General features: G+C 38.0%; 1 protein-coding gene across 3 annotated transcripts in view; it reads left to right on the forward strand.

Annotated features, from left to right (window-relative positions):
- Positions 1–22,185, forward strand: part of RUNX2 (RUNX family transcription factor 2) — a 173,309-nt gene that overhangs the window by 15,241 nt on the left and 135,883 nt on the right. For all 3 annotated transcript variants that reach the window (XM_043999540.1, XM_043999542.1, XM_043999541.1), the window contains one exon: positions 7,624–7,728. In XM_043999540.1, coding sequence (XP_043855475.1) covers positions 7,624–7,728 — 105 coding nt within the window. The remainder of the gene's footprint in view (positions 1–7,623; positions 7,729–22,185) is intronic.

Genomic DNA, 22,185 nt, shown 5'->3' on the forward strand with positions numbered 1-22,185 from the left:
CAGAGACATAACTAGCAATTTTTGTACCTGTGGCAACACAAACTATACCTCCAGATAAGGAGCACAAAATGAACCCTTAAATCTACTTTTAAAGCCAAGATTCTGAAAACCACGGGGGGAGGGGTGGCATAGAGACCTGAGGCCACAGAAAAGCCACAGCTTGGGAAACCACTGGGAAGGAGAGAGAAGCAGGCAGGTCGGAGATGTGAAGGGCATCTTGGATGTGGGGTGGCAGTGGGAAGCAGGCCATCTGGTAGCTTCCTGCTTTTAACTGATTCTTCTTGCTAAGTGCTAAACCCTACTGTTGCTCTAGGACTCTAAGTACTTTTAGGATTTTCAAAATCTGACACCCTGAGTGCAAAACCCCAATCGCCCCATTTCATTTAAGGCTCTGTGCACTTGCCTTACCCCTTTCATCAATGACTGGCATTTACTTTTGCAGTAGAATTTTTGTTTTAAAATGGATTGAATGTAAACCTTTAATGCATCAACTTGCTTTACTTCAGCATGACAGCAGAATTGGTGAGCCTGATAAATGATCATGACTCCGAATGTCCCTTTGGTATTTAAGGATTTCCTCTCATCTGAAATCTATACTGAAATTGTAGGAAGCCTTTTAAAAGATGGTAAATAGAAAATAATTTCCTTTTAGCGTTTTTGCAGCTGCTTCATAATTGGAGTTAATGATGGAAAGGATGTCTCTGAGGAAACCAACTCTTCAGTTTTCACAGGATTCTCCTGAGACAGTCCTATATATCATCCCTCTATTAGTCTTAATTAATTAATTTGTTTATTTAAAGAAATATTTCAATTTTAAGCCCTCTTATAAGGAAAGAAAAAGCAACCCCACTGTGTGCTACAAATTCAGTAAAAAAAATGCAAATTCCCTTCTGGAATAGCTGGAACAGAATAGTGGGTCATAGGAAATGAGAGGCTCCAGTTTTTAAACAAAGTCCAAACTGACTGCTCTTAAGTTTGGATCAGATGTCAAATTATTACCATTGTAAAAGCTTGATAAGGGAGATTCAAGAAGGGCTGTTTCCGATGAGTAGTTTTAGTTTACTTTCTAGGAACATGGCCAAGAAGTTGTACTTTTAAACTTTTTTAAAGAACAATTATGCATGATAATGAGATACTGTCACAGAAAGGTCATTTGAAATAAAATGAAGCTGGGTCTCTCCACTAGAATGAGAGCAAAAGGTGTTATCTCTGTATCATGTTTAAGTTAACTTCATTTTTTAAAAAAGCTGTTCTATTATCCTACTACTGAATGATTAGGTTTGAAATCTCTTTGACTCAGTCACTAGCACAGCCCCACATTAAAAATACAGTACAGTATTTCTTTTCTCCTAATAAGCACATGAAAGAATAAGCTGGACTCCCTGTGTGTTCTCAATCTCATTTGAGTCCTATGAAATAGTATTTTCTATTAAAAGAGAGGAAATGGAGTTTAGTATTTAAGGAATCAGCACAATTTTTATTTTACTTTTCATATTCAGGCTAGTGTTTTCATTTATACTACTTTTGTATTATATAGACTCTGCATAAGTTTTCTCTGATCAATTTGAGTAGAAACTATGGCAAAGTGATAGTGTACTTTGTAAACCCTCAACATATTTATTTAAGAAACTTCAAAGAGAAACAAAGGGTGTGCACTGTTTTACTATATTGGCTTTCTGAGTTTTGGCTGGTTTCCCAAATAGCAATTTTTATATTTAAAAAAAAAGACAGACTTAACTGCTTGCAGACTTTTCACGCATGGAAGATGAAGAAAGCTTCTTTTGATGAAGTGTAATTATGTCCAAACAGAGCTGACCCCCTCCCCCTATATTTCTTATGATCTTAACTGAAGAAAGTAGGGTTTTTCCTTTGAAGCAGCCGGGACTTGGTGGAGGATCTGAAATGCTACAGTCTGCTGCCAGAGGCAGGATGGAGAAATTGGTCCAGACTTGTCTTAGAGACTTCTACGAGAGAGAGAGAGAGAGAGAGAGAGAGAGAGAGAGAGAGAGAGAGAGAGAGAGAGAGAGAGAGAAATAATAGATTATTATATCAGTACTATACAATGTATTAAAGGAAACAGTTAACAGCAAACAGAAGTCAGGAGAAAAAAATAACATCAAGAGAATATTGAAAAGATGAATCAAACATTGTTTTTAAGATGAGTAAGTTGTTTTTCAGTGACAGGAAACTCTCTAACCTGCATGTATTTGTACCTGACCCGGTTTATCGCACATTTTTTTCCAGTTTCCTCTTTGATAATCATGTATCTTTAGCTCTAAAATAAGGGAGCTGTTCTAGATGGTCTTTGAGGTCTTTTCTATCTCTAGATTTATTATCCTAGCATCTAAATTTTTCTCTAGCTGTGAAGACCAAATCAATACCCAACTACCATTATACCTCTCCAGTTTCACCCCCAACCCCACCAAGAACTCTCTGTAATATAGATACACACACACACACACACACACACACACACACACACACACATACATTTCCCTCTGCTGTTGAACAAATAGTGAGAATTTTCCAGTGCTATATGGTACTTTTCCTTCAGTTTGGGAAAGATAACCAAATCTACTTCATGACAATACATTACAGAGGGCCATGTAACTATTATAATTTGTCCATGCAAAACTCCACTGATGCCTAACACTTTTGGATTTCTTTTGCAATCAGATATTGCTTAGATAATAGCTTCAGTGAAGCCCATCTTACATACCTATGATTGAGAACTGCACATAATTTCGGATCATGTTTTCCTTTTCTTTTAATATTTTTCTTTTTTTATCATGAACTCAACAAACATAAATATTTCAATACTACAAGAACAACAAAAAAGGATTCTATATAAAACTTTGAACTTGTTAGTGCAGTTATTTTTAGGTGTACTTAAATTGAAGAGGGTAGTAACAAAATTGCTTTGTCTCCTGAATTTCTTTTTTTCCTTATGTGTATTTAAAAATTTTTATTGATCCTTCCTTCCTTCCTCCCTTTTTTCCTCCTTCTTTCCTCCTTCCCTCCCTCCCTTCCTTCCTTCCTTCCTTCCTTCCTTCCTTCCTTCCTTCCTTCCTTCCTTCCTTCCTTCCTTCCTTCCTTCCTTCCTCTTTCATTCTGTCATTAACTCATAAGTTACTATGCAATGCTTTATAACAATTACATTTAATTAAGCAAAACCAATCATCACTTTATATCAGAAAATGTTTGCCTCATTCTGTGCTCTTCTAGTGCATCCATCATCTCTATGCCAAGATGCATTCAATATTAGCTCTCTCCAGTCATGACTCCGCATGTTCCTTTTTTCTGCCTCTACATTTTAAACAGACCAGTGATTACTTGGCTTTCAAAAAGCCCCAACAAAACTCATGCTCTTTTTCATGTCAAGCACAACTTAAATTCAAGTCAATAAACATTTTTAAAGAACCTACTGTATGTATATAAAACTCTGCATTAGTCTAAGAGAGAACATAGCCGAAATAGAAGGGTATTTCCTGTCCTAAAACAGCATTCCCTCCTTGTTATGGCTGACAGTCCCTCAGGCTACCATAATGATTGTCTGTCAATGTTAGTCTCCTGTGGTTACAACTGAAAATATAGGACTTGAGGACATAGTTTGGAAGTAACCCCCAGATAAGCCCCTGACTGATGAAATTAGGGAATCAGCACTAAAATTAGTTGTTAGCTTCCAGGAGTATAGAACATATATATTTTTAAGGGGATATCAAACACTAATTTATAAAAGGATGAGTGGAAAAGAGATTTCTTTTGGCTTATGAAAGCTATCCAGGAAATAAAGCATGACTTTATTTGAGGAAAGCATAAATATCAACATAAAGATATAACTCATTAAATGCCCATTATTTTGAAGTAGAGTTACTTTCTATGTTAGTTGGCACTCCCAGAATTTGTCTTTGGTATTGCTTACATCTATTTTCAAAAGAACAGCAAGAAGTGGGAGGAATCTCTTTTTAAAAAAATTAATGTTAAGCACATCTTGTTCTTTGGGATTTGATTTTGGAACAGTTATAATTTAAATGCTTATTTCTTCCCCCAAACCACCACCCACTTTTTTATTTGAGAAGGATAAATTGGGGCATTATAGGAAACTGGTTCCACTTTGAAAATTTGCATTGGTTTTTAAACTTCAGAGTAAATGTCTTGCAATAATGCAGATTCTCTTTTGCATAGAATGTTGCCTTTGAATTAGGGGGAGAAATAATACTTTTTAACTTTAAAATGGAATCATAAGGTTTCAGAATATAAATGGATTTCAAAATCAAAACAAATTTAGGTAAGTTTGTAGTTGATGCCTATAATCAGTTAATAATAGAATCTAAGGTTACTTGGGGCACATCCCTAGCCTTTTAAAAATGTTTTATTTAGAAGGCAGCTAGGTGGTGCAGTGGATAAAGCACTGGCTTTGGATTCAGGAAGACCTGAGTTCAAATCCAGCCTCAGACACTTGACATTAGCTGTGTGACCCTGGGCAAGTCACTTAACCCTCATTGCCCTAAAAAAAATGTTTTATCTATGCTTTTTGTTTTTCTATAACAGTTGTGTCTGGATAAATTCCCTACCCACGCCCACCCCATATTACAAAAAAAATAAATTCCCCACCCTCCTCCCCTCCCTTGCAAAAAAGAAAAATAATAATTGTTACAACTGAGTGACTATGTTTGTTTAGTATATCCAACAGTCTGCCCCTGTAAATCCTCCCCACCCTTTTCTAGGTGGCACAGGGTGCTGGACCTGGAATCAGAAAGACTTGTGTTCAAATCCACCTTCAGACACTTATGTTACCATTGGCAAGTCACTTGACCCCTGCCTGCCTCTGTTTCTTCATTTATAAAATGAGGATAACAATAGCACTGACCTATCAAGTTTGTTGTAAGGATCAAATGAGATGATATTTGTAAAGTGCTTTGCAAACCTTAAAACATCATATACATGTTGCTATTTTTATTGTTACTGTTCTTACTACTACTACTACTTTTATTTAAAGTATGGAAGTTGATTTCATCATCTGTCTTCCAGGATCAAGTTTAGTTATTCTGATTACTCAGACTCCACTCCTTTTTAGTATTGTTTCCATTGACATTATTGTAGACATAATCTATATTGTTCACTTGGTTCACCTTGATTTGCATCACTTCATATAAGTCATCCCCATGTTGAGCTGAATTCCTCATATTTATCATTTCTTCCAGGACAATAATACTCCATTGTGTGTATATATAATACTTTTCTCAGCTATTCCCCAATCAATAGAATCTACATTGTTTCCAATTTTTTGCCATGAATATTTTGCAATATATAGAGCCTTTCTTTCTGGTTTTTATCTCCATAGGGTATATGCCCAGTAGTGTGTCTGAGATCAGTGCTGTAGAAATGGTGCTTTCTCCAAAAGCCATCTAGATTTGAAGTTAAAAGGCTGAGTTTAGAACCTAGCTATGCTACCTTGTGTGACATCAGGCAAATCCCTTAACCTCTCTCTTTCCTCATCTGTAAAATGGTAGAATTGGACTCGAGGCCTTTTCAGCTCTAAGTCTATTTCACCAAATAAAATCAGTTTTTATCTCAGAAGTCCATATCCATATTGATTTTTCTGTGCTGGAGGTATAATCTCAATCCTTTCATTCAACTTCCCAAATTTCCAATTTTTAAACTCTGGATGTAAAAGAACTTTATGTGTATATATTTTAGCTTATCTCTGATCTCTTCCTATCCTAGTATTCTCTTCAGCCATTATCAACTGGCCTTTAGTTTGCAGAAAGATAGTTTGAATTATTTAAAGCACATATTTCATAATTGATAATCCCTTGAAATGTGATGCATTAAAGGACACACTTTAAAAGTAGGTGTCTTTATCACATTGCTCTAGATTTTCACACTTATTCATTTCAAACACACTGAACTGGGGCACATTGCTCTATTTAGGAAAGATTCTCTACTTCTTAAAGATTATTTTATATTCCTGAGGAATATTCTCCTTCATTTTCTTGGCCATTGGAAAAATATAGCCTAGGAGACCTAAAGCCACATGCTTGGTAACAAATGATGTGTGTCTTAAACAGATTTTAGGAACCTCCATGGCCTGGTTTGAAAAGAAAACCCAGTCACTAGACTTGACAGCCAAAGACCTGGTCTGCATTAAGCCTTATATATAACCTGTTCCATATTAGGCTTTGAAAAGATTGCATTAAGTTTTGCATTGCTACATATTGTTTAAGATTTGTGTTTTGATTTAATGCTCTCAGAGCTCAATGAAGGGAAAGAGTCACTGGTCCAAAAAAAAAAAAAAGCAGCTTTTTAAAAGGTTCTGGTCCAGAAACCATCTCAGTGGGCAGTGAAGCCTCAGATTGCTGAATGTTTTATTGAGTCACTCTTCTACGCCTACCCTTTCCTGTCTTGTAACAGTTTGCAGTTTTGACTATCTGACATTACTAACCGTTGCATATCTAACAGATTACAACTGTCAGTGAGTCTGCATAACAGAGGCTAGTGTCTTCTTATGGGGAGAACATACATTCAAAGCTCATATCGCAATTTCCCCTGTCTTTTCTTTCCTCCTTTTCATCACCTTCTGCCCAGGAATCTGAATCGTCAGTTGTGATATTTCAACAAAGTGTAGGGGCCCCCTCCCAAAAGTTAAAATTCAAATGTACATTTGGGGGATGCCACATATATCTGGCACACAATAAGCCACTGTCAGAGAATTGTTTCAAGACTTAATAGAGGGGACATATGTAAGGGGGAGGGAGTTGGGGGTGGAGGAAAACTTTGTTCCAGTAATGATGAAATCATCATCATACCACAGGCACATTAAGGCCAGGACAGGAGACACTAGCTCCCTGTTAAAATGATTCCCATAAGAACTTGACTCTTTCATCTTCTTATTGTAGTGCAGTTAAGCAAATGAAATGTTAGAGCCATGTGAAGTAAATAACATAATCAACAATGATTTACTATTGTTCTCTCATAGGGTTGTGACCCAAACCTAAATAAAGGCTTCTAAAATTGTCTGGGTTTGGATGTGTTCCTGATGTTACAGAAAACTGAAAGGAAGAGAAAACTCCAAGAGTGGACTGTGGCTTTTGTTTTTATTACCATTATTGCTACTGCTCAGCACTTTTAAAACCTGGAACTGCCTTACTCTTAATGTTGCATGGTGGATCAAGGCAGTCATGTCTAATGCTGAAGCTGGTGTTATGTCGACAGACAAGTCTAACGACTGTTTAAAACTGCCGGCAAAGGGAGGTTTTAGAACTGAGAATTAGAAATGCTTTGTCTTGGGTTTGGACTATGGGACCACTTTTTTATAAAATCAGAAATCATAACAGGCTTTTTTTTGAGTGCTTAGAGGTATTCTACCTAGTATAAACTGCTCATTTTACAGATGAAGAAACAGAGAAGAGAGGTTAAGCAAAATGCCTAATGTGGAAGAGCAAGGATTCTGACCTGGGGACCAAGTTCCTTTTATTCTAAATTCTGCTATTTCTACTGTACAATGCTGTCTCTTCAGAGATGGGGGAAAATTGTACTTTGAAAACCTTCCTAACTGCATTAACATTAACAATTGTTTCTTTCTTGTGTTTTTTATTGATTATTTTGTCTTTCCATCCGCAGGAAAGAGTTTCACTCTGACAATAACTGTCTTCACAAATCCCCCCCAAGTTGCTACCTACCACAGAGCTATTAAGGTTACAGTAGATGGGCCTCGGGAACCAAGAAGTAAGTACTTGCCTTTTTGTTGAATATAGTAATAGTGTATATGGAAATTTATGGTAAATAGAAACTCCTGAGTGAGGATATTGAATCTATCCTCAGTAACATAGTTCTTGTTGTATAATTTCTTTACCAAATATTTTATTTCAATCTAACTTCAGTAGAAGAACAATTAGAAAACATTCCCAGTTAGTGGGAAATAAAATTATAGGCCCATCCTTTGCCACAAGACAACTAATGTTTCTGAAACACTGGGAAGTGAATTCATAATCATCCTGAAGCTGGAAGTAAGTTTTATAAGAACTTCAATATGTCTATTTCATAATACTGAACAGACTAGACCCCTAAGACCCAAGGTGGAAAACAACAAACCGTTAAAAAATCTTGGGCTCAGTCGAAAGCACTTGTATATGTTTCCCATGGCCTAAGAATGTGTTTTAACTCTTCTATTCGCCCACTCATTCCCTTTATAAAGAGCACACTCCTTAATTATAAAAAATTTATTTGCAAATGATAACTTGCTTGATTGTTACAACACAGTTGTTTGGTCATGTTCCAGTAATTGTTATAGATAGCTTTTGCTAACAGATAGAGTCTGACTTGGTTTAATCTGTCTTGGTTTATTTGTCTGTCTGGGTATCCTGTAGCTTTAACCAGCAGTCACTTTTATATCATGTCCATACTCTACATGGGGCAATGTACATTATTTGTCTTAATCTAAATTAAAGCAGATTTTTCCAAAATCCTCAGACTGACTCATTAGAACAAAGCTGGCTTGCCTGTATTTAAATATATTTAGAGATTAAAGATTATTCAGTGTACAAACCACATTAAAAAACATGTCAATGGAGGCATCACTTTCACCACTCTGCCTTTGATGAGCAAATACATGCAAGAGAGAACCATTGCTCTTAACAAGTTTAATTTGTGGCAGGGGTACAGTTGGAACAATTATTTGACACAGAGATGCACACTTGTCTAGGTGGCAAAAATTGATCACTTTTCCTTCCTCTTAAGTGGAAAGATAAAGGCTAGCAAGGTCTTGTCTCTGCTAGGAGCACAGAGCATCTCCTTGAGGAGTGAGAACAACCACATACCTCTCCTCCTATGGCTGCTGTCTCTCTTCATGAAGGCTGTCTGCTTGCCTGGGCTGGGGAGGTTTCCTGCTTCAAAACTGAGTCTTTGAGGTTTTTGTTTTCTCCTCCTTTCATGTGCACGGCATTCTTCCAAGTTCACAAAGTTGGGTCAATGCTAGCTCTGCCTTTTCGGCTTGGGATCCTCCTATTCAGAGGTGGATGACCCACACATCTGTAGGAGCCTGGGGTTGTTAGACTTGTAAGGGGAGGTTAGCCCATGTAGATGAATGAAGGATAGCTTCAGGATTCTTATCTGAATGGACTTGGGGCTTTCCCTGACTTTGCAGTCAGGGATGACCACCTCTGTTGGAGAGTACCATATTTGCCCATTTTATCCAACCCCTGAAGAACTGGAGAGGCAGGGAAATTCAATTGTAATATGCATAAAGTAGGGTACTTGCTCTTTTAATATTTGTCTTTAAATAATATATATCTTTTACAAAGGTGTTTCTTACTGATCTCAGGCTTGGTTCTTGGTTTGGGGGAAAACAATAAAAGGTATGAGTAAATAAGTGTTGGTAATTAGGAGTACTGGGAGGATAAATACAAGAAAAGATAGGTATGCCTTCAACTGGAATCAGTTTTCCTGAAGACATGACAAAAGATCAGAAGGTACTGTGACCTGGTAAGGAAACGCATTAGGAGGAATAGCACTGGAGGTCATCTTTATGTGATTGCTTAAAAAATTTTTTTTTGGTTACATTTGAATTTCAAGCTGTTTTTCTCCCTCCCTCCCAATTCTGCACTAGAAAAAGTCAGCATTTGACACACACACATATGTGTGTATGTATATGTATATATGTATATGAACCTATAAAATACATAGTTCCATATGTCAGTTCTTTCTCAGGTCCTCCATTGAACCTTTGTAGTTGATAGGAATATTCATATATCTCAGAATAGCTTAGTCATTTACGTTTATTCTTTGAATAATATTGCAGTTACTGTATACAACCTTCTCTTGGTTCTGCTCATTTCACTCTTCGTTATTTTATGCAAGTCTTTCCATGTTCTCCTAAAATCAAACTTTCATCATTTCTTATAGCACAGTAATATTCCATCACAATCATAAATGACAACTTATTCAGCCATTCTCCAATTGATGGGCATCCCCTCAGTTTTAGATCTTTGCCAGCACAAAGAGAGCTGCCACAACTATTTTAGAACATATATGTTCCTTTCCTTTTTCCTCAATCACCTTGAGAAACAGACCTAATGGTGGTATTGCTGAGTCAAAGGGCACACACAGTTTTGCCGAGTTTTCAATTTCCATTTCCTCATTCCTTCCTGAAAAGTGCCCCATGATGTCATGATCAGTACAGCTAGTTACCCACAGACACTGTGGATTTCCATGAAATGTCATTCAGGAATGGTGGAGTAGGAAGTTAATCAATCAAAGAACTCTGGTACCTCATCCCATTTCTGGGTCCTTTCTAACCCTAACCATTAGCTGATCTCAAAGACTCAGCAAATTAAGAACAAACTTCTAGGTGACTCCAACATCAGAAGGCACCTTAAATAGGACCAGTTTTTCCAACTACATTACTCAACACTGCCTTCATCCCTTTCTATCCTCCCTCTCCCACCAGCTTTAGCTTTGCTGAACACCAAACATGCTTGGTATTCTCCTTTCTCCTTGTTCTCTTTCTTTAGTTTCAAGGACTTCAGACTTCTTCCTTAAGAAGGAGAGTCATTTACATTGTGCTACAATGAATTTAGCATTCTTTTGTTTTAGGGAGAGTTCATGTAGCATTAAATTAAGTACATTGGAACCCTCTAAAATTCAGATTGTTTAATTTTGTAGTCCTTTTTTTTGGTAGAAAGTAGAAAAACCTTTAACAAGAAATTCCCTGAGAGAGGACCAGAGAATAAGTCCATTAATGAGAAAGTTTCAGATTTTTTTTAAGTGCAAGATTTTTATTTTTTAAGTGGAAATTTTTACTACATTGTGATAGGTTGAATCAGCTGAGGATTTTGGTCTCCTAACTTAGTGTTAATGGAATGTCACTCTTACCTAAAATGCCTTGACTATCTGTTGAAGGCTTGTTCTTATCTGACCAGCTCTTCCTTCCAGCTTTTGTTTAAGAGAATTGGAGAGTTGGGTTTTAGTTGGTATGGATTTTCTTTTTCATCAGCAGTTTTTCATATGACAGGTGAAATTTCTTGTTGTTTTGAAAGTTTCTTTATAGTAAGCCCTCAAATTCTCTTGATGGATGTCACTTTTAAGTGGTGAATAACCATATAAAGCAGACTACCTACACTACGGGTTTTACACAAGTGCTTGTTTCTCCTAGTGAGACGTCAGCTCCAATTTCTGCACATTAGTAAATGACACTAATCAGTGATATAAATGATGCCGTAAGCCTGCATCCACGTGGCCTGGGAAAAGCAAGGTGGAACAGATGCTAATTATGATTCTGTAATAACAGAACAAAACAAGAAGAAGGACAAAATCCCCTGCAGTTGGGGGTACATTAGTCAACAGTGCCCCCTCTCAGAGGTCTAGCCTATTGTCACATCTGTTAAGATCTTTTTTACTCAGAAATCTGAAGGGCTTCATCCTTCCATGTTTTCTGTCTCTGGCAGCTGAACCGGTGTTGTCACTTCACAAACAACTCCTTTTCTTAATATACACATCTGGCGTTGGCAGTTGGACTAACTTCATAAGAGCACATGATCATCACTCATTACAAGATTAAAAAGTACCCCATGGCATCATTGATGTTTTTTGACTTTGATCTTTTGCAGTTGTGATTCATCTCAGTTATAAAACTTCCCTTTAAAGGAACACAGCCGATGACTTATTAGGACCTTCATCTTAAGTAGCGTAAACATGAAAACGGTGCACATCTTTACAGAATGTCATCTCCTTTCTTTGCCAGCTTATCATTTTAAGACATGACATCATGCTGAAGATCCCAAATTTGTAAGTCTTGTTTTCAGGCAAGACTTTTTGACCTTCTGTTGTTGAGTTAACTTGAGATAATCAATAGCATGGACCACCTTCAGCAATGGCAGTGGGAATGTTCCAAAAGACATCTTACTTGGTCAAGCATCAGTTTCTATTAACAGTCTGCTATCTGTTTAAGCACCTGGTTCCACCTCTCTGACTAATTTAAAGGGTTCCCATAAGGAAGGAGAAGCTTGGTAGCAAAATCCGTAGTTTATCATTGTGATCCTCCCAACCTAGGAGAAAGATGATCAGAGAAGGGTAGCAGCATTGGTAGAAGACTTCTGAGGATGTTCCACAGAGGATTTTGTTAACATTAATAATCTATGACACAGGGGCAGCTAGGTGGCGCAGTGGATAAAGCACTGGCCCTGGATTCAGGTGTACTTGAGTTCAAATCTGGCCTCAGACACTTACTAGCTGTGTGACCCTGGGCAAGTCACTTAACCCCCATTGCCCTGAAAAAAAAAATAAAATAAAGTCATCTATGACACAAGTTAAGGTACTATGCCCTTACTGGCCTGAGGCAGATAGAGGTAAGATGGCTTTTTAGGATTGCAGAATTATTTCATGTCAGGGGCAAGTTTTGAACCCAGGCGTTCCTGACTTCATCCACTAACCAGTCATTTCTCTTTCTTTCTTTCTTTCTTTCTTTCTTTCTTTCTTTCTTTCTTTCTTTCTTTCTTTCTTTCTTTCTTTCTTTCTTTCTTTCTTTCTCTTCTTCTTCTTCTTCTTCTTCTTCTTCTTCTTCTTCTTCTTCTTCTTCTTCTTCAAGGACAAGGAGGGTTAAGTGACTTGCCCAGGGTCACACAGCTAGTGAGTGTCAAGTGTCTAAGGCCGGATTTGAATTCAGGTCCTCCCAAATCCAGGGTCGGTGCTTTATCCACTGCACCACCTAGCTGCCCCTTTTTCTTTTTTCTTTTTCACTAGTCAGTCATTTCAATAAGCATTTGTTAAGTAACTACTATGTGCCACCAGACACTGTGCTAATTGTTAGGGATGTAAAGGAGGTATAGACCACAGTACTGCAGAAGGTAGGACTTCTCATGAAGCTTCAAGGAAGCACGGAGACAGAAATGATTGGAGTGGGGGAGGGAGAGGGAGGGGAGGTCATTCACATGTGGCCACTATAATGGCACAGAGATAGACTGTGCAGTGGTCTGTTTGCAGCACTGCAAGTAGGTCAGTGTAGTGGAAGGGAATAAAGAGTAAGAAAAACTGGGAAGATAGGAGGGGTTGAGTTATGATAGCTTTAAATTCTTAAAAGAGTATATTATATTTGATCTTCTAGGTAAGAGGTAAATGGAGAATATTGCCTCTGTTGGTAATATAGGGGATGTTAAAAAATTTAAAAGTTTCACCCCTCCTTCTCTATCTCCATCTTTAATTTCTTTTTACTCCTTTAATTCCAGATTTTATTTTAATATACCCTTTATTGTTTTATATAAAAGAATGGCATAGCTCCACCCCCTTTCCTTACCCCACCCCAGCTACCTTTCCCCAACCTTGAATTTAGAAATCTTCCTTTCAGTCATAGTGGCCTTGTTTTGATTTGAATATCTTCAGAGCAGATCAAATGCATTCTGGGTAGACTATACTATCATAATCACTGTGGAAGCCATTTTGTTTCATTTATTCAGCGAACACTTATGGCCACTTTTTGCTTGATTTATGCCACTTTATATTTGAAGAACTAAAACTTGATTGATTTTCTTGGGAGAAAGGTATATACTGAACATTATGATTTAAATTTTTTTCTATATATGGAAGTGGTCTTTTGACCACAAATTAACATTTATTAAGCAATTAATCTGGTCTCATACATTCTTGAATGGACCAGTCTGGGAATTTTATTCTTTTTTTACCTTCTAACTTAGAAAATACCTTTTTTTTGGTACATATTTACAGACATAATCCTGGCCTAGGAAAATGAGAAACTGAGAATTCTTATGTGTACCTTGGGGATCCAAACCATTTGGCTTCTTGCCGAAGGAGATAGAAAGTCCTTGTTCTCTTCTGTGTCTCTTTCACTCTTTCTGTTCCCCAGGTACCAACTGCATGGAAGAGATGAAACCCTTCAAATACTTCTTTTCCTTGTCTTCTTTCTGTTCCTTCAGGCCAATGGTCCCAGGCTTAGGCTGCCACATTGCTTCTGCTTGGCCATCTTCCCTACTTTCAAATGGGTCTAGAGTTTAGGGGAGTGGGAGGCCACCTGGGAGGGTAAGTATTTGGTATTGTTTTTATAGTTAGGACTGCCTTAGTCCACTGGCTCACACTGCTGGGGAAAGAAGCTTGAGTGTTTCAGTTGACGCTGTGTGTTATTTTTTTCATTCCCTTGCATGCTCAGCTCCCTTGGTCTTTGATTATTTACTTAACTCCTCAGAGAAATTTTCTCTACTCCCTATTCTGGAGAGAAGGAAGGTTGACTGTTTTAAGTATTGAGTTCTGAGACAAAATAGTTTGAGCAAGGCATTATCTCATTTTTCTACCACGTACCTCCCTTTGTCATATCTCAGTGTTGGAAGTTGAGACAACAAACCTTATTAAGCACTTACAATGTGCCAGGCACTGTGTGCACAAAGACAGGCAAAAACAGTTCCTGCTCTCAAGAAGCTTATAGTGCAAACAAGATATATACAAAGTAAATTGGATGTAATCTCAGAGGAAAACACTAAGATTGGGGAGGACTGGGAAGGGCTGCTAGTAGAAGGTGGGATCCTCTTTACCATATTTGAAACAGGCTTTCACTAGAAGACCTTCCACGGTGGGAAACTTCTTAGTTTATTGGCAGCCTATTCTTTTTTAAGACCGCTCTAATGGTTAGATATTTTTCCTTATGTGGCACTGAAATCTACTTCTTTGCAACTTCTACCTGTTGCTTCTGGTTCTCCCACTTGGGTCCTAGAAGAATAAGTCTAATTCTCTCTTCAGACATCACTGGAAGATGGCTATCGTATCTTCCCTAACTTTTTTTTTTCTGTTTCTGGCCTAAGCATTCTCGGTTCCTTCCAATTTTCTTTGTTTGGAATGTCTAGTTCTTTTACCGTACTGGGTACTGTCCTCTAGATGCAATCTAGCTGATCAATATTCTTAAATGACAACCGTGTTTTAAAATCAGGGCAGTGGGGCAGCTAGGTGGCACAGTGGATGAAGCACCTGCCCTGGATTCAGGAGGACCTGAGTTCCAATCCGTCCTCAGACACTTGACCCTTACTAGCTGTGTGACCCTGGGCAAGTCACTTAACCCTCATTGCCCTGATAAATAAACAAACAAACGAATGAATGAATGAATGAATGAATAAATAAAATCAGGGCAGAATACAGAGAGACTATCTTCTTCTTTGTTTCAGACTTCATGCATCCTTAAATATGCATAAGATCTCATTGACATTTTTGGCTACTATGTAACAACTGTTAACTCATTGAGTTTGCAATCCAAAGTATTTTTCACATTTTTCTTTTTCTCACTCTGTATAAATATGTTTGTAACCTCCCATCTTGTCCTTGACTGTTTGAACCTACAGGTAGAAATTTATATTTATCTCAGTTCAATTTCATTGCTATGACTACCTTTGTGATGCATAGGGAAAGAAGGTAATTGAGAGTTAAGTAATTTCTACTCCTTGTTTCAGATGCTATCTGTAGAAGCTCAGCCATAATCCTTCCTTCTTTTCTGTAGTGCTCTGACCCTCTAGGAGAACTGTGGGATGGGGGAGTTGAATAGTTTTAGATTAGTGGTGAGGGGCTGGTTCCATGACATTTGGTTGCTCACCACTGATGGATGCTTATTTTAAGGCTGTCAACATGTGATGTAATGCTGAGAATAAGTAAAAATGTGTTGGATGGAGGGATTAAGGAAGAAGCTACCAAGGGCAGATGGTACGCTTAAAACTGGTCCAGCCGCTAGAGTCTGACTGTTTGTAGGAACAGTTTGGAAATCTTATTACAGGCCTTGGACTATACTTCTAAAGACACTAACTCTTTTGTTTTGAATGAAAGACATTAGCAGAAAGGGCCTTGGTTTCCTTGACTTACAGACTTCTCCATGACTTCTTTGCTGTCACTTCCTGTGAGGGGCACAAGTATACCTTGGGCTTGGGCAAATACTATCTACTTTTTATGTACTTTGTAGTCACCACAGATGAATAAGAATTTGCCTGGAATGGATGTTAACCATTTGACCAACTAACTTCTAAAACATGTAGCAATGGTTGAAGCATTTTTTAGGGGCTAAGTCTGTTAGACTTAGTTGCAATAATAGTTCTTAGGACACTCCCTGCCCCCCTCCCCACCCACGTGCCTCCATTCCCCTCCTTCTCCCCAGGAGGAGAATGGAAGGAAGGAGGAGGAGGCCAGAGGTGGTGGTGGAGGTTATGTCTGGTGTTGGCGGAATGTGCTCATGGGTAGAACAGCTTTAAATCTCTTTCAGTTTTTTTTTTTTTTTTTTTTTTTTTTGACTGACTGTCAGGAGCCGGGAAGATGGCCAAGAAGGAAATGACACATGGAGAGGCATTTTATGTTGTGCAACATTCTGGGGAACTGATGCAAGGCTATATAGCCTGTTTACACATTCCTCCACTAGAAGACTGCATGGCAGTCATTTCATTCAGCAACACATGGCGTGCTGCAGCAAAGAAAGCTATGCCCTTCACATCCTTTGCTAGCCAATTATCACAGCACTTAAAACATACTTCAGGCTTTGTCCCTTCTTTGGAGGCTTCCCTGGTCTGTCTTCAGAAACCGCAGAAGACATCACCTTCTCTGCCCCTGGTGTCTAGTCATCCGAATACACTTTTTTCCCCACTGGGGTAAGCTCATGTTCATGAGGAGATGTCATTTTCAGAACATTTTTCACATATATATGTTTCAGTTGATATATTTATTTTATACTAAATATAGTAGGGCAGTTTTTCAAGTGATAAGTATTCTGAAAGAAAGCACATGCATATGAGTTTTGGATGGGGTAATAATTGGGTAGAAATTAGAAGATTTTCATTCTTAAAACCTTGTAAAACATTTGTGAGATGAATTTTACTTTAAAGTCCCCCCTCCCCCCAAGGAGATCCTTTCTGTCTGATTCTTGGAATGGAGCAAAAGCTGCTACTTCTTATTCTTTAGGGGACTTAAATCAGTGATTGGGGGGGTACTTGTTAGAATTATTAATTTAGAACTGAGGGAAACTTTAGAGGTCATTTAGACCAACCCCCCTGATTTTACAGATGAAGAAACTGAGGCCCTGAGAGAGGAAGTGACTTGTCCAGGGTCATACAGGGGTTAAGTAGCAGACATTCAAATTCAGTCATCTAATGCTAAATTCATTGTACCATGTAGCCATTCCTTGAATTAAGTCTGAAGTGAAGTATATATTCTTTTCAAAAAATACTTTAAAAAATTTTGAACTTGACAAACATAAAAAATAAGCATTTCTATATACAAAGTAAGACAGAAAATATGTGAATAAATATGTTACAGTTTAATAAATATATTTTCATAAATATACAAGACCTTCAATTTCTGAGATTATTACTTGAGAAGCATATATTCTTAGAAATTAATATGGTTAGTGCCCATCTTAGAGTACTCTACTTAATATAATATAAACTCTGTAAACCATTATAGATATACTATAAACTAAAGCATGGATATGTGCATTACTGTTCATTTAAAATCTTATTCTATTTTATCTGGAGACGTTTTGGGGTGGAAAAATATATCATTTAGAATTGTCAGTTCCATTTCTGAGACTGAGAAAAGATGTTCCAAATCATTCAGATAGTTTATGGAATTTAAGAAGTGAAAGGCATCTTAGAGATCACCTGGTTTAATGTCATTTTGCATAGTGACCCTAAGAAATTACAAGATTACACTAATAGTTAGTGGCAGACAGAGACTAGAACCTGGTTTCCAAATTTCTCTCATAGTTTTCCCAGTTTGCTTTGTTCAAAACATTCATTCTGGGATCCTAGTCAGTGTCAATGGCCTTTAAGATGGGCTGACATGTTGGCTGCTTAGGTGGTGGTTGTTTTGGGGGGTAGGGACAAGGAAGGTACCCTCAACGCAAACTTTCCCTACGGTGGCTGCTGCCAGCAAGCTCCTTTAACAAGAGGAAAAGCCTTTCATTTTGTAATTAAAAATTGTCTTCAAGTGCAAATGTATTAGACATTCACAATCTGACAAAGGTGTCTTCTGGCCCACAGGGCTCCCTCCACAAATTGTAGGTGTTGAGATGCTAGAGTCTGAGGGATGATGTTCAAGTTGTTTATAACCAGGAATAACAGTTGTATATTTCTGCTTCCATTCCCCATCCTCCTCCCTTAAAATACTAATGCTGACACTTATAATCTCTCTCTCTCTCTCTCTCTCTCTCTCTCTCTCTCTCTCTCTCTCTCTCTCTCTCTCTCTCTCTCTCTCTCTCTCTCTCTCTGACTTCCACGAAGGAGATTTCTGACTGATAATGTAAAATCTAACTATATCTGTAACTAGGGGTAGAAAAGATAGGCATTTGCCTAGAGGATTACATGCAAAGGAGTTGGGGAGTTGTGGGGGAGGCAAAATACTGCTTTAATAATGCTTTTTCTAAATACGTATGTTCTTAATGATGGAAAATTATGCCTTTCGTGACATAGCTATTTATTTTGCGCCAAATCCAAGTTGCATGTGTTATATAGAAGGTTGAAAGCCTTTGATGGAGAGTGCCTCATAGGTAACACATTTTTCCAAAGTTGCCTAGGGCTCACAAGTGCATTGAGTGAGTAGGCTTCTGTTGAATTCATGGAGTCGAATTCCCAAGAAGGTGTAAAATAACTGATATTAGATCCTTTCCTTAAAGCACATTTTTATAGAGGGGAAAGGAGAGGGAAATGGCAAAAAAAAAAAAAAACCAAACAACTATTGAGCATCTGAATATGGGGAGGGGGAAAAGGGATTCAGAAAGGGAAGGTAGGGGTGGGTACTGGAGATAAACTTTCTCAACTTTATAATTTTGCTTAGCATGGAGCCCCCTAGGATAGGAAAGGTGGTGGTGGTTTTTTTAAATGCATTTTAACTCAGAAAATCTATTGTGTATGAAGACTTTCATTCTTTTTCATTGAGATAAATTATTTTTTCCCTCATGTTTAGAGTATGTTGCAATTTCATCTTTTGTAGGGTTATACATTTCCCTTGTGATTCTCCCATCGATTACAGGAACTTTTTTTTTATTTTAATTTTTAGTTTTTATTAATTCATTTATCTATCTATCTGTCTGTCTATTTATTCATTTATTTTAAAATTTTTATTTAAATTATTTTCATTTTTTTATTGAAAAATTTTTTTTGATTACAGGAATTTTTAACTTGAGGTCCATGAACTTGAAAAAAATTGTTAGCTGTATTGTAATATAATTATTTCCTTTTTGATATTATATATTTTATATTACATATTAAAATATTATTTTGAGAAGGAATTCATAGCCTTCTTGAAACAAAAAAGTTTTATTAAGAACCCTTATCATAAAATGTATCAGAGTTGGCCCAATGTGTATAGGGAACAGTCTACATAATGTAGACACTTTAAAAAAATGTAGACATTTAATGTAGGGTGCTTAAAACCCTTCCTCAAACACTCCTCCCACAAAATGTCTTTGCCATCAGTGTCTATAATTGCTATCATTGGTCACTCCTGGTTTAAGGCTTCATGTCAAATTAATTTAGAAAATTCATTACTAAAGAGCAGGGGCTCAAAGGGACAGAACACAGGACAGAAATATCTTATTGGTAAGGGAAAGATACAGAAATGGGAGTGTCATTTAGAACTATGGGAATGGTACCATGAAGGCCTCTTGGGTCAGGAGTCAGCATGGGACCACTGAACAATGGGAGGCGATGGGTAGAAGAGAGTATGCTGGGAAACACTGGAAGAGAAAATGGAGCACGGGGAGGGATGAAAACAAATTTTGGGTACTTAACATTTTTACCTTGCCCATCTCTGCCTCCTATCTTCCTGGACTTCCTTTAAATCTTGGGTAAAGGCCCACCTACAAGAAACCTCTCCCAGTCTTTTTTCATTTTAGTGATTCTCTCTGTTGATTATATCCCATCTATCCTGTCTATATCTCGATTGTACCTGTTGGTTCCTCCATTACATGGTGAGTTCCCTGAGAATGTGCACTGTCTTTTACCTTTCTCTGTATCCCCAGTGCGTGGCACAATGCCTGGCATAGACGAGGTTCTTAACACTTATTGACTGAACTCAAGCCAGGGTTTCTTAACTGTTTAGTATCGTGGACCCCTTCCTTTCTCAGTCTGATGAAGCTTATAGACCTCTTCTCAGAATCATAATTTTAGATACACAAAATAAAACCCATGGGATTATAAAGGAGACATTCAAATAGTTATCAATTTTTTTTTTTTTTTGCAGGGCAATGAGGGTTAAGTGACTTGCCCAGGGTCACACAGCTAGTTAAGTGTCAAGTGTCTGAGGCCAGATTTGAACTCAGGTACTCTTGAATCCAGGGCTGGTGCTTTATCCACTACGCCACCTAGCTGCCCCCTAAAATATTTTTTTAAAAAGTTCAGGGACACTAGGTTAAGAGCCCCTGCCATAGACTGACCCTGAGGTGCACAGTCTGTTGTATGGGCTAGATAACTCAGTCGTTGATGCCCCAGGCCTCATGCCCTTTCACCCACTGAAGGGCCAGCCAAATAAGCTTATTACCATTGCTTCTCAGAGGTCTCCTCCCTGACAGTTTAATTTGGGACCAGGAATATTGTTGAAAGTTTTCAGCACTCCTCTTTTTTCTGTATTGTTCTCCTAAATTGGGATTAGAATGTGTTATTATAGTATGTAGATATTGGTGTGTCTGAGGTTGTTGCGAAAATGGATAGAAATCTGTATGACTGTTATCTCTTTCCATGTACAACTGGAACTACCTATCTGTGATTGTAATACCTTTATACTTCTTTTTGAGGGGGGTAATCAGGCTTTGAGAGCAGAAAATATTTCTGTCAGATAAAAAGTAGAGGAAGAGAAGGCTAAAAATGTATGGATTGAAGAAGATATTATAATAAAAACAGCTGCAATCTATATAGTGCCTTAACATTGGTAAAGCCTTGATATTGTTATCTCCTGCCACCCTCACAACAGCCCTGTGAGGTATTGCTATGGATATTATTATTCTCATTTTACAGATGAGGAAACTGAAGCTTCAAGAGTTCAGGGGACATCCATAGTTACAAAGTCATCGAGAGGGCAGCTAGGTGGCACAGTGGATAAAGCACCAGCCCTGGATTCAGGAGGACCTGAGTTCAAATCCAGCCTCAGACACTTGACACATACTAGCTGTCTGACCCTGGGCAAGTCACTTAACCCTCATTGCCCTACCAAAAAAAAAGTGATGTAATATACAAAGTTATTGAGTGTTAGAAGCTGGATTTAAACTCGGTGCTTTCCTGACCCCAAATCCTTTATACTATTTCTGTAGAGGAAAGAGCCATCTCCAGGGTAGGGCAGGCCCCTGGGTAATGACCCACTTCTTGTACCCTTTGGGGGATATGGGAGTCTCTCCAGGTTTGGGGCACTAAGCAGTAGAGTTGTCTGAGAGACAACCTTGGGGTTTCAGGGAGGTGGAGAAATTGTTGGGGGTGGGCAGGTACTTCTTTAAAAAGCAAACGAAACCAAAGGTATTCATGTACACACAGCCAAGGAAAAGCTGAGACACTCCATGATAGCAGTTTCTTTGGATCACAGATCTAGGGTTGGAAGGAACAACAGAGAAGTCTAGTCCAGAAACACCAGAGTCCCCCCGCCCCCACTCATTTTATAGATGAGATAACTGAAGCCCAGAGAAATTAAGTGACTTTAAAGTCACAAGGATAGAAAATAGTTGAGGTGGGGATAAGAACTCAAGTCCAGTGACTCAAGTTTGGCAACCCCGTACAGTGTGCACTGTGAGATTCTCCCTCCTCCTTTATACATCTTCTCTCAGCAGAATAGGGACAGCTAGGAGGTTGTGGATAGAGCACCTAACCTGAGTTCGGCTCCAGCCTCAGACACTTACTAGCTTGTGTGACCCTGGGCCAAGTCACTTTGACTTCTGTGTACCTCAGTTTCCTCATCTGTATAATGGGGATAATAATAGTACTTCCCTTCCAAGGTCGTTGTGAGAATCAAATGAGATAAAAATTGTCAAGTGTTTAGCATAGTGCCTGACACATAGCAAGTGTTATATAAATGTTAGCTTATTATTATTATTATTATTGTTATTGTTGTTGTTGTTGTTATCATTGCTATTATTATTATCAGAAGAAGGACAAGGCATTTGGGAGGGTTAGATAAGAATCTGTCATTGTGCTCCCTTTGTGTTTTGGTTGTCCAGAGGTTTCAAAACTTTTGTCAAAA

Source organism: Dromiciops gliroides, chromosome 4, assembly GCF_019393635.1.
Source record: "Dromiciops gliroides isolate mDroGli1 chromosome 4, mDroGli1.pri, whole genome shotgun sequence".
NCBI lineage: Eukaryota > Metazoa > Chordata > Mammalia > Microbiotheria > Microbiotheriidae > Dromiciops > Dromiciops gliroides.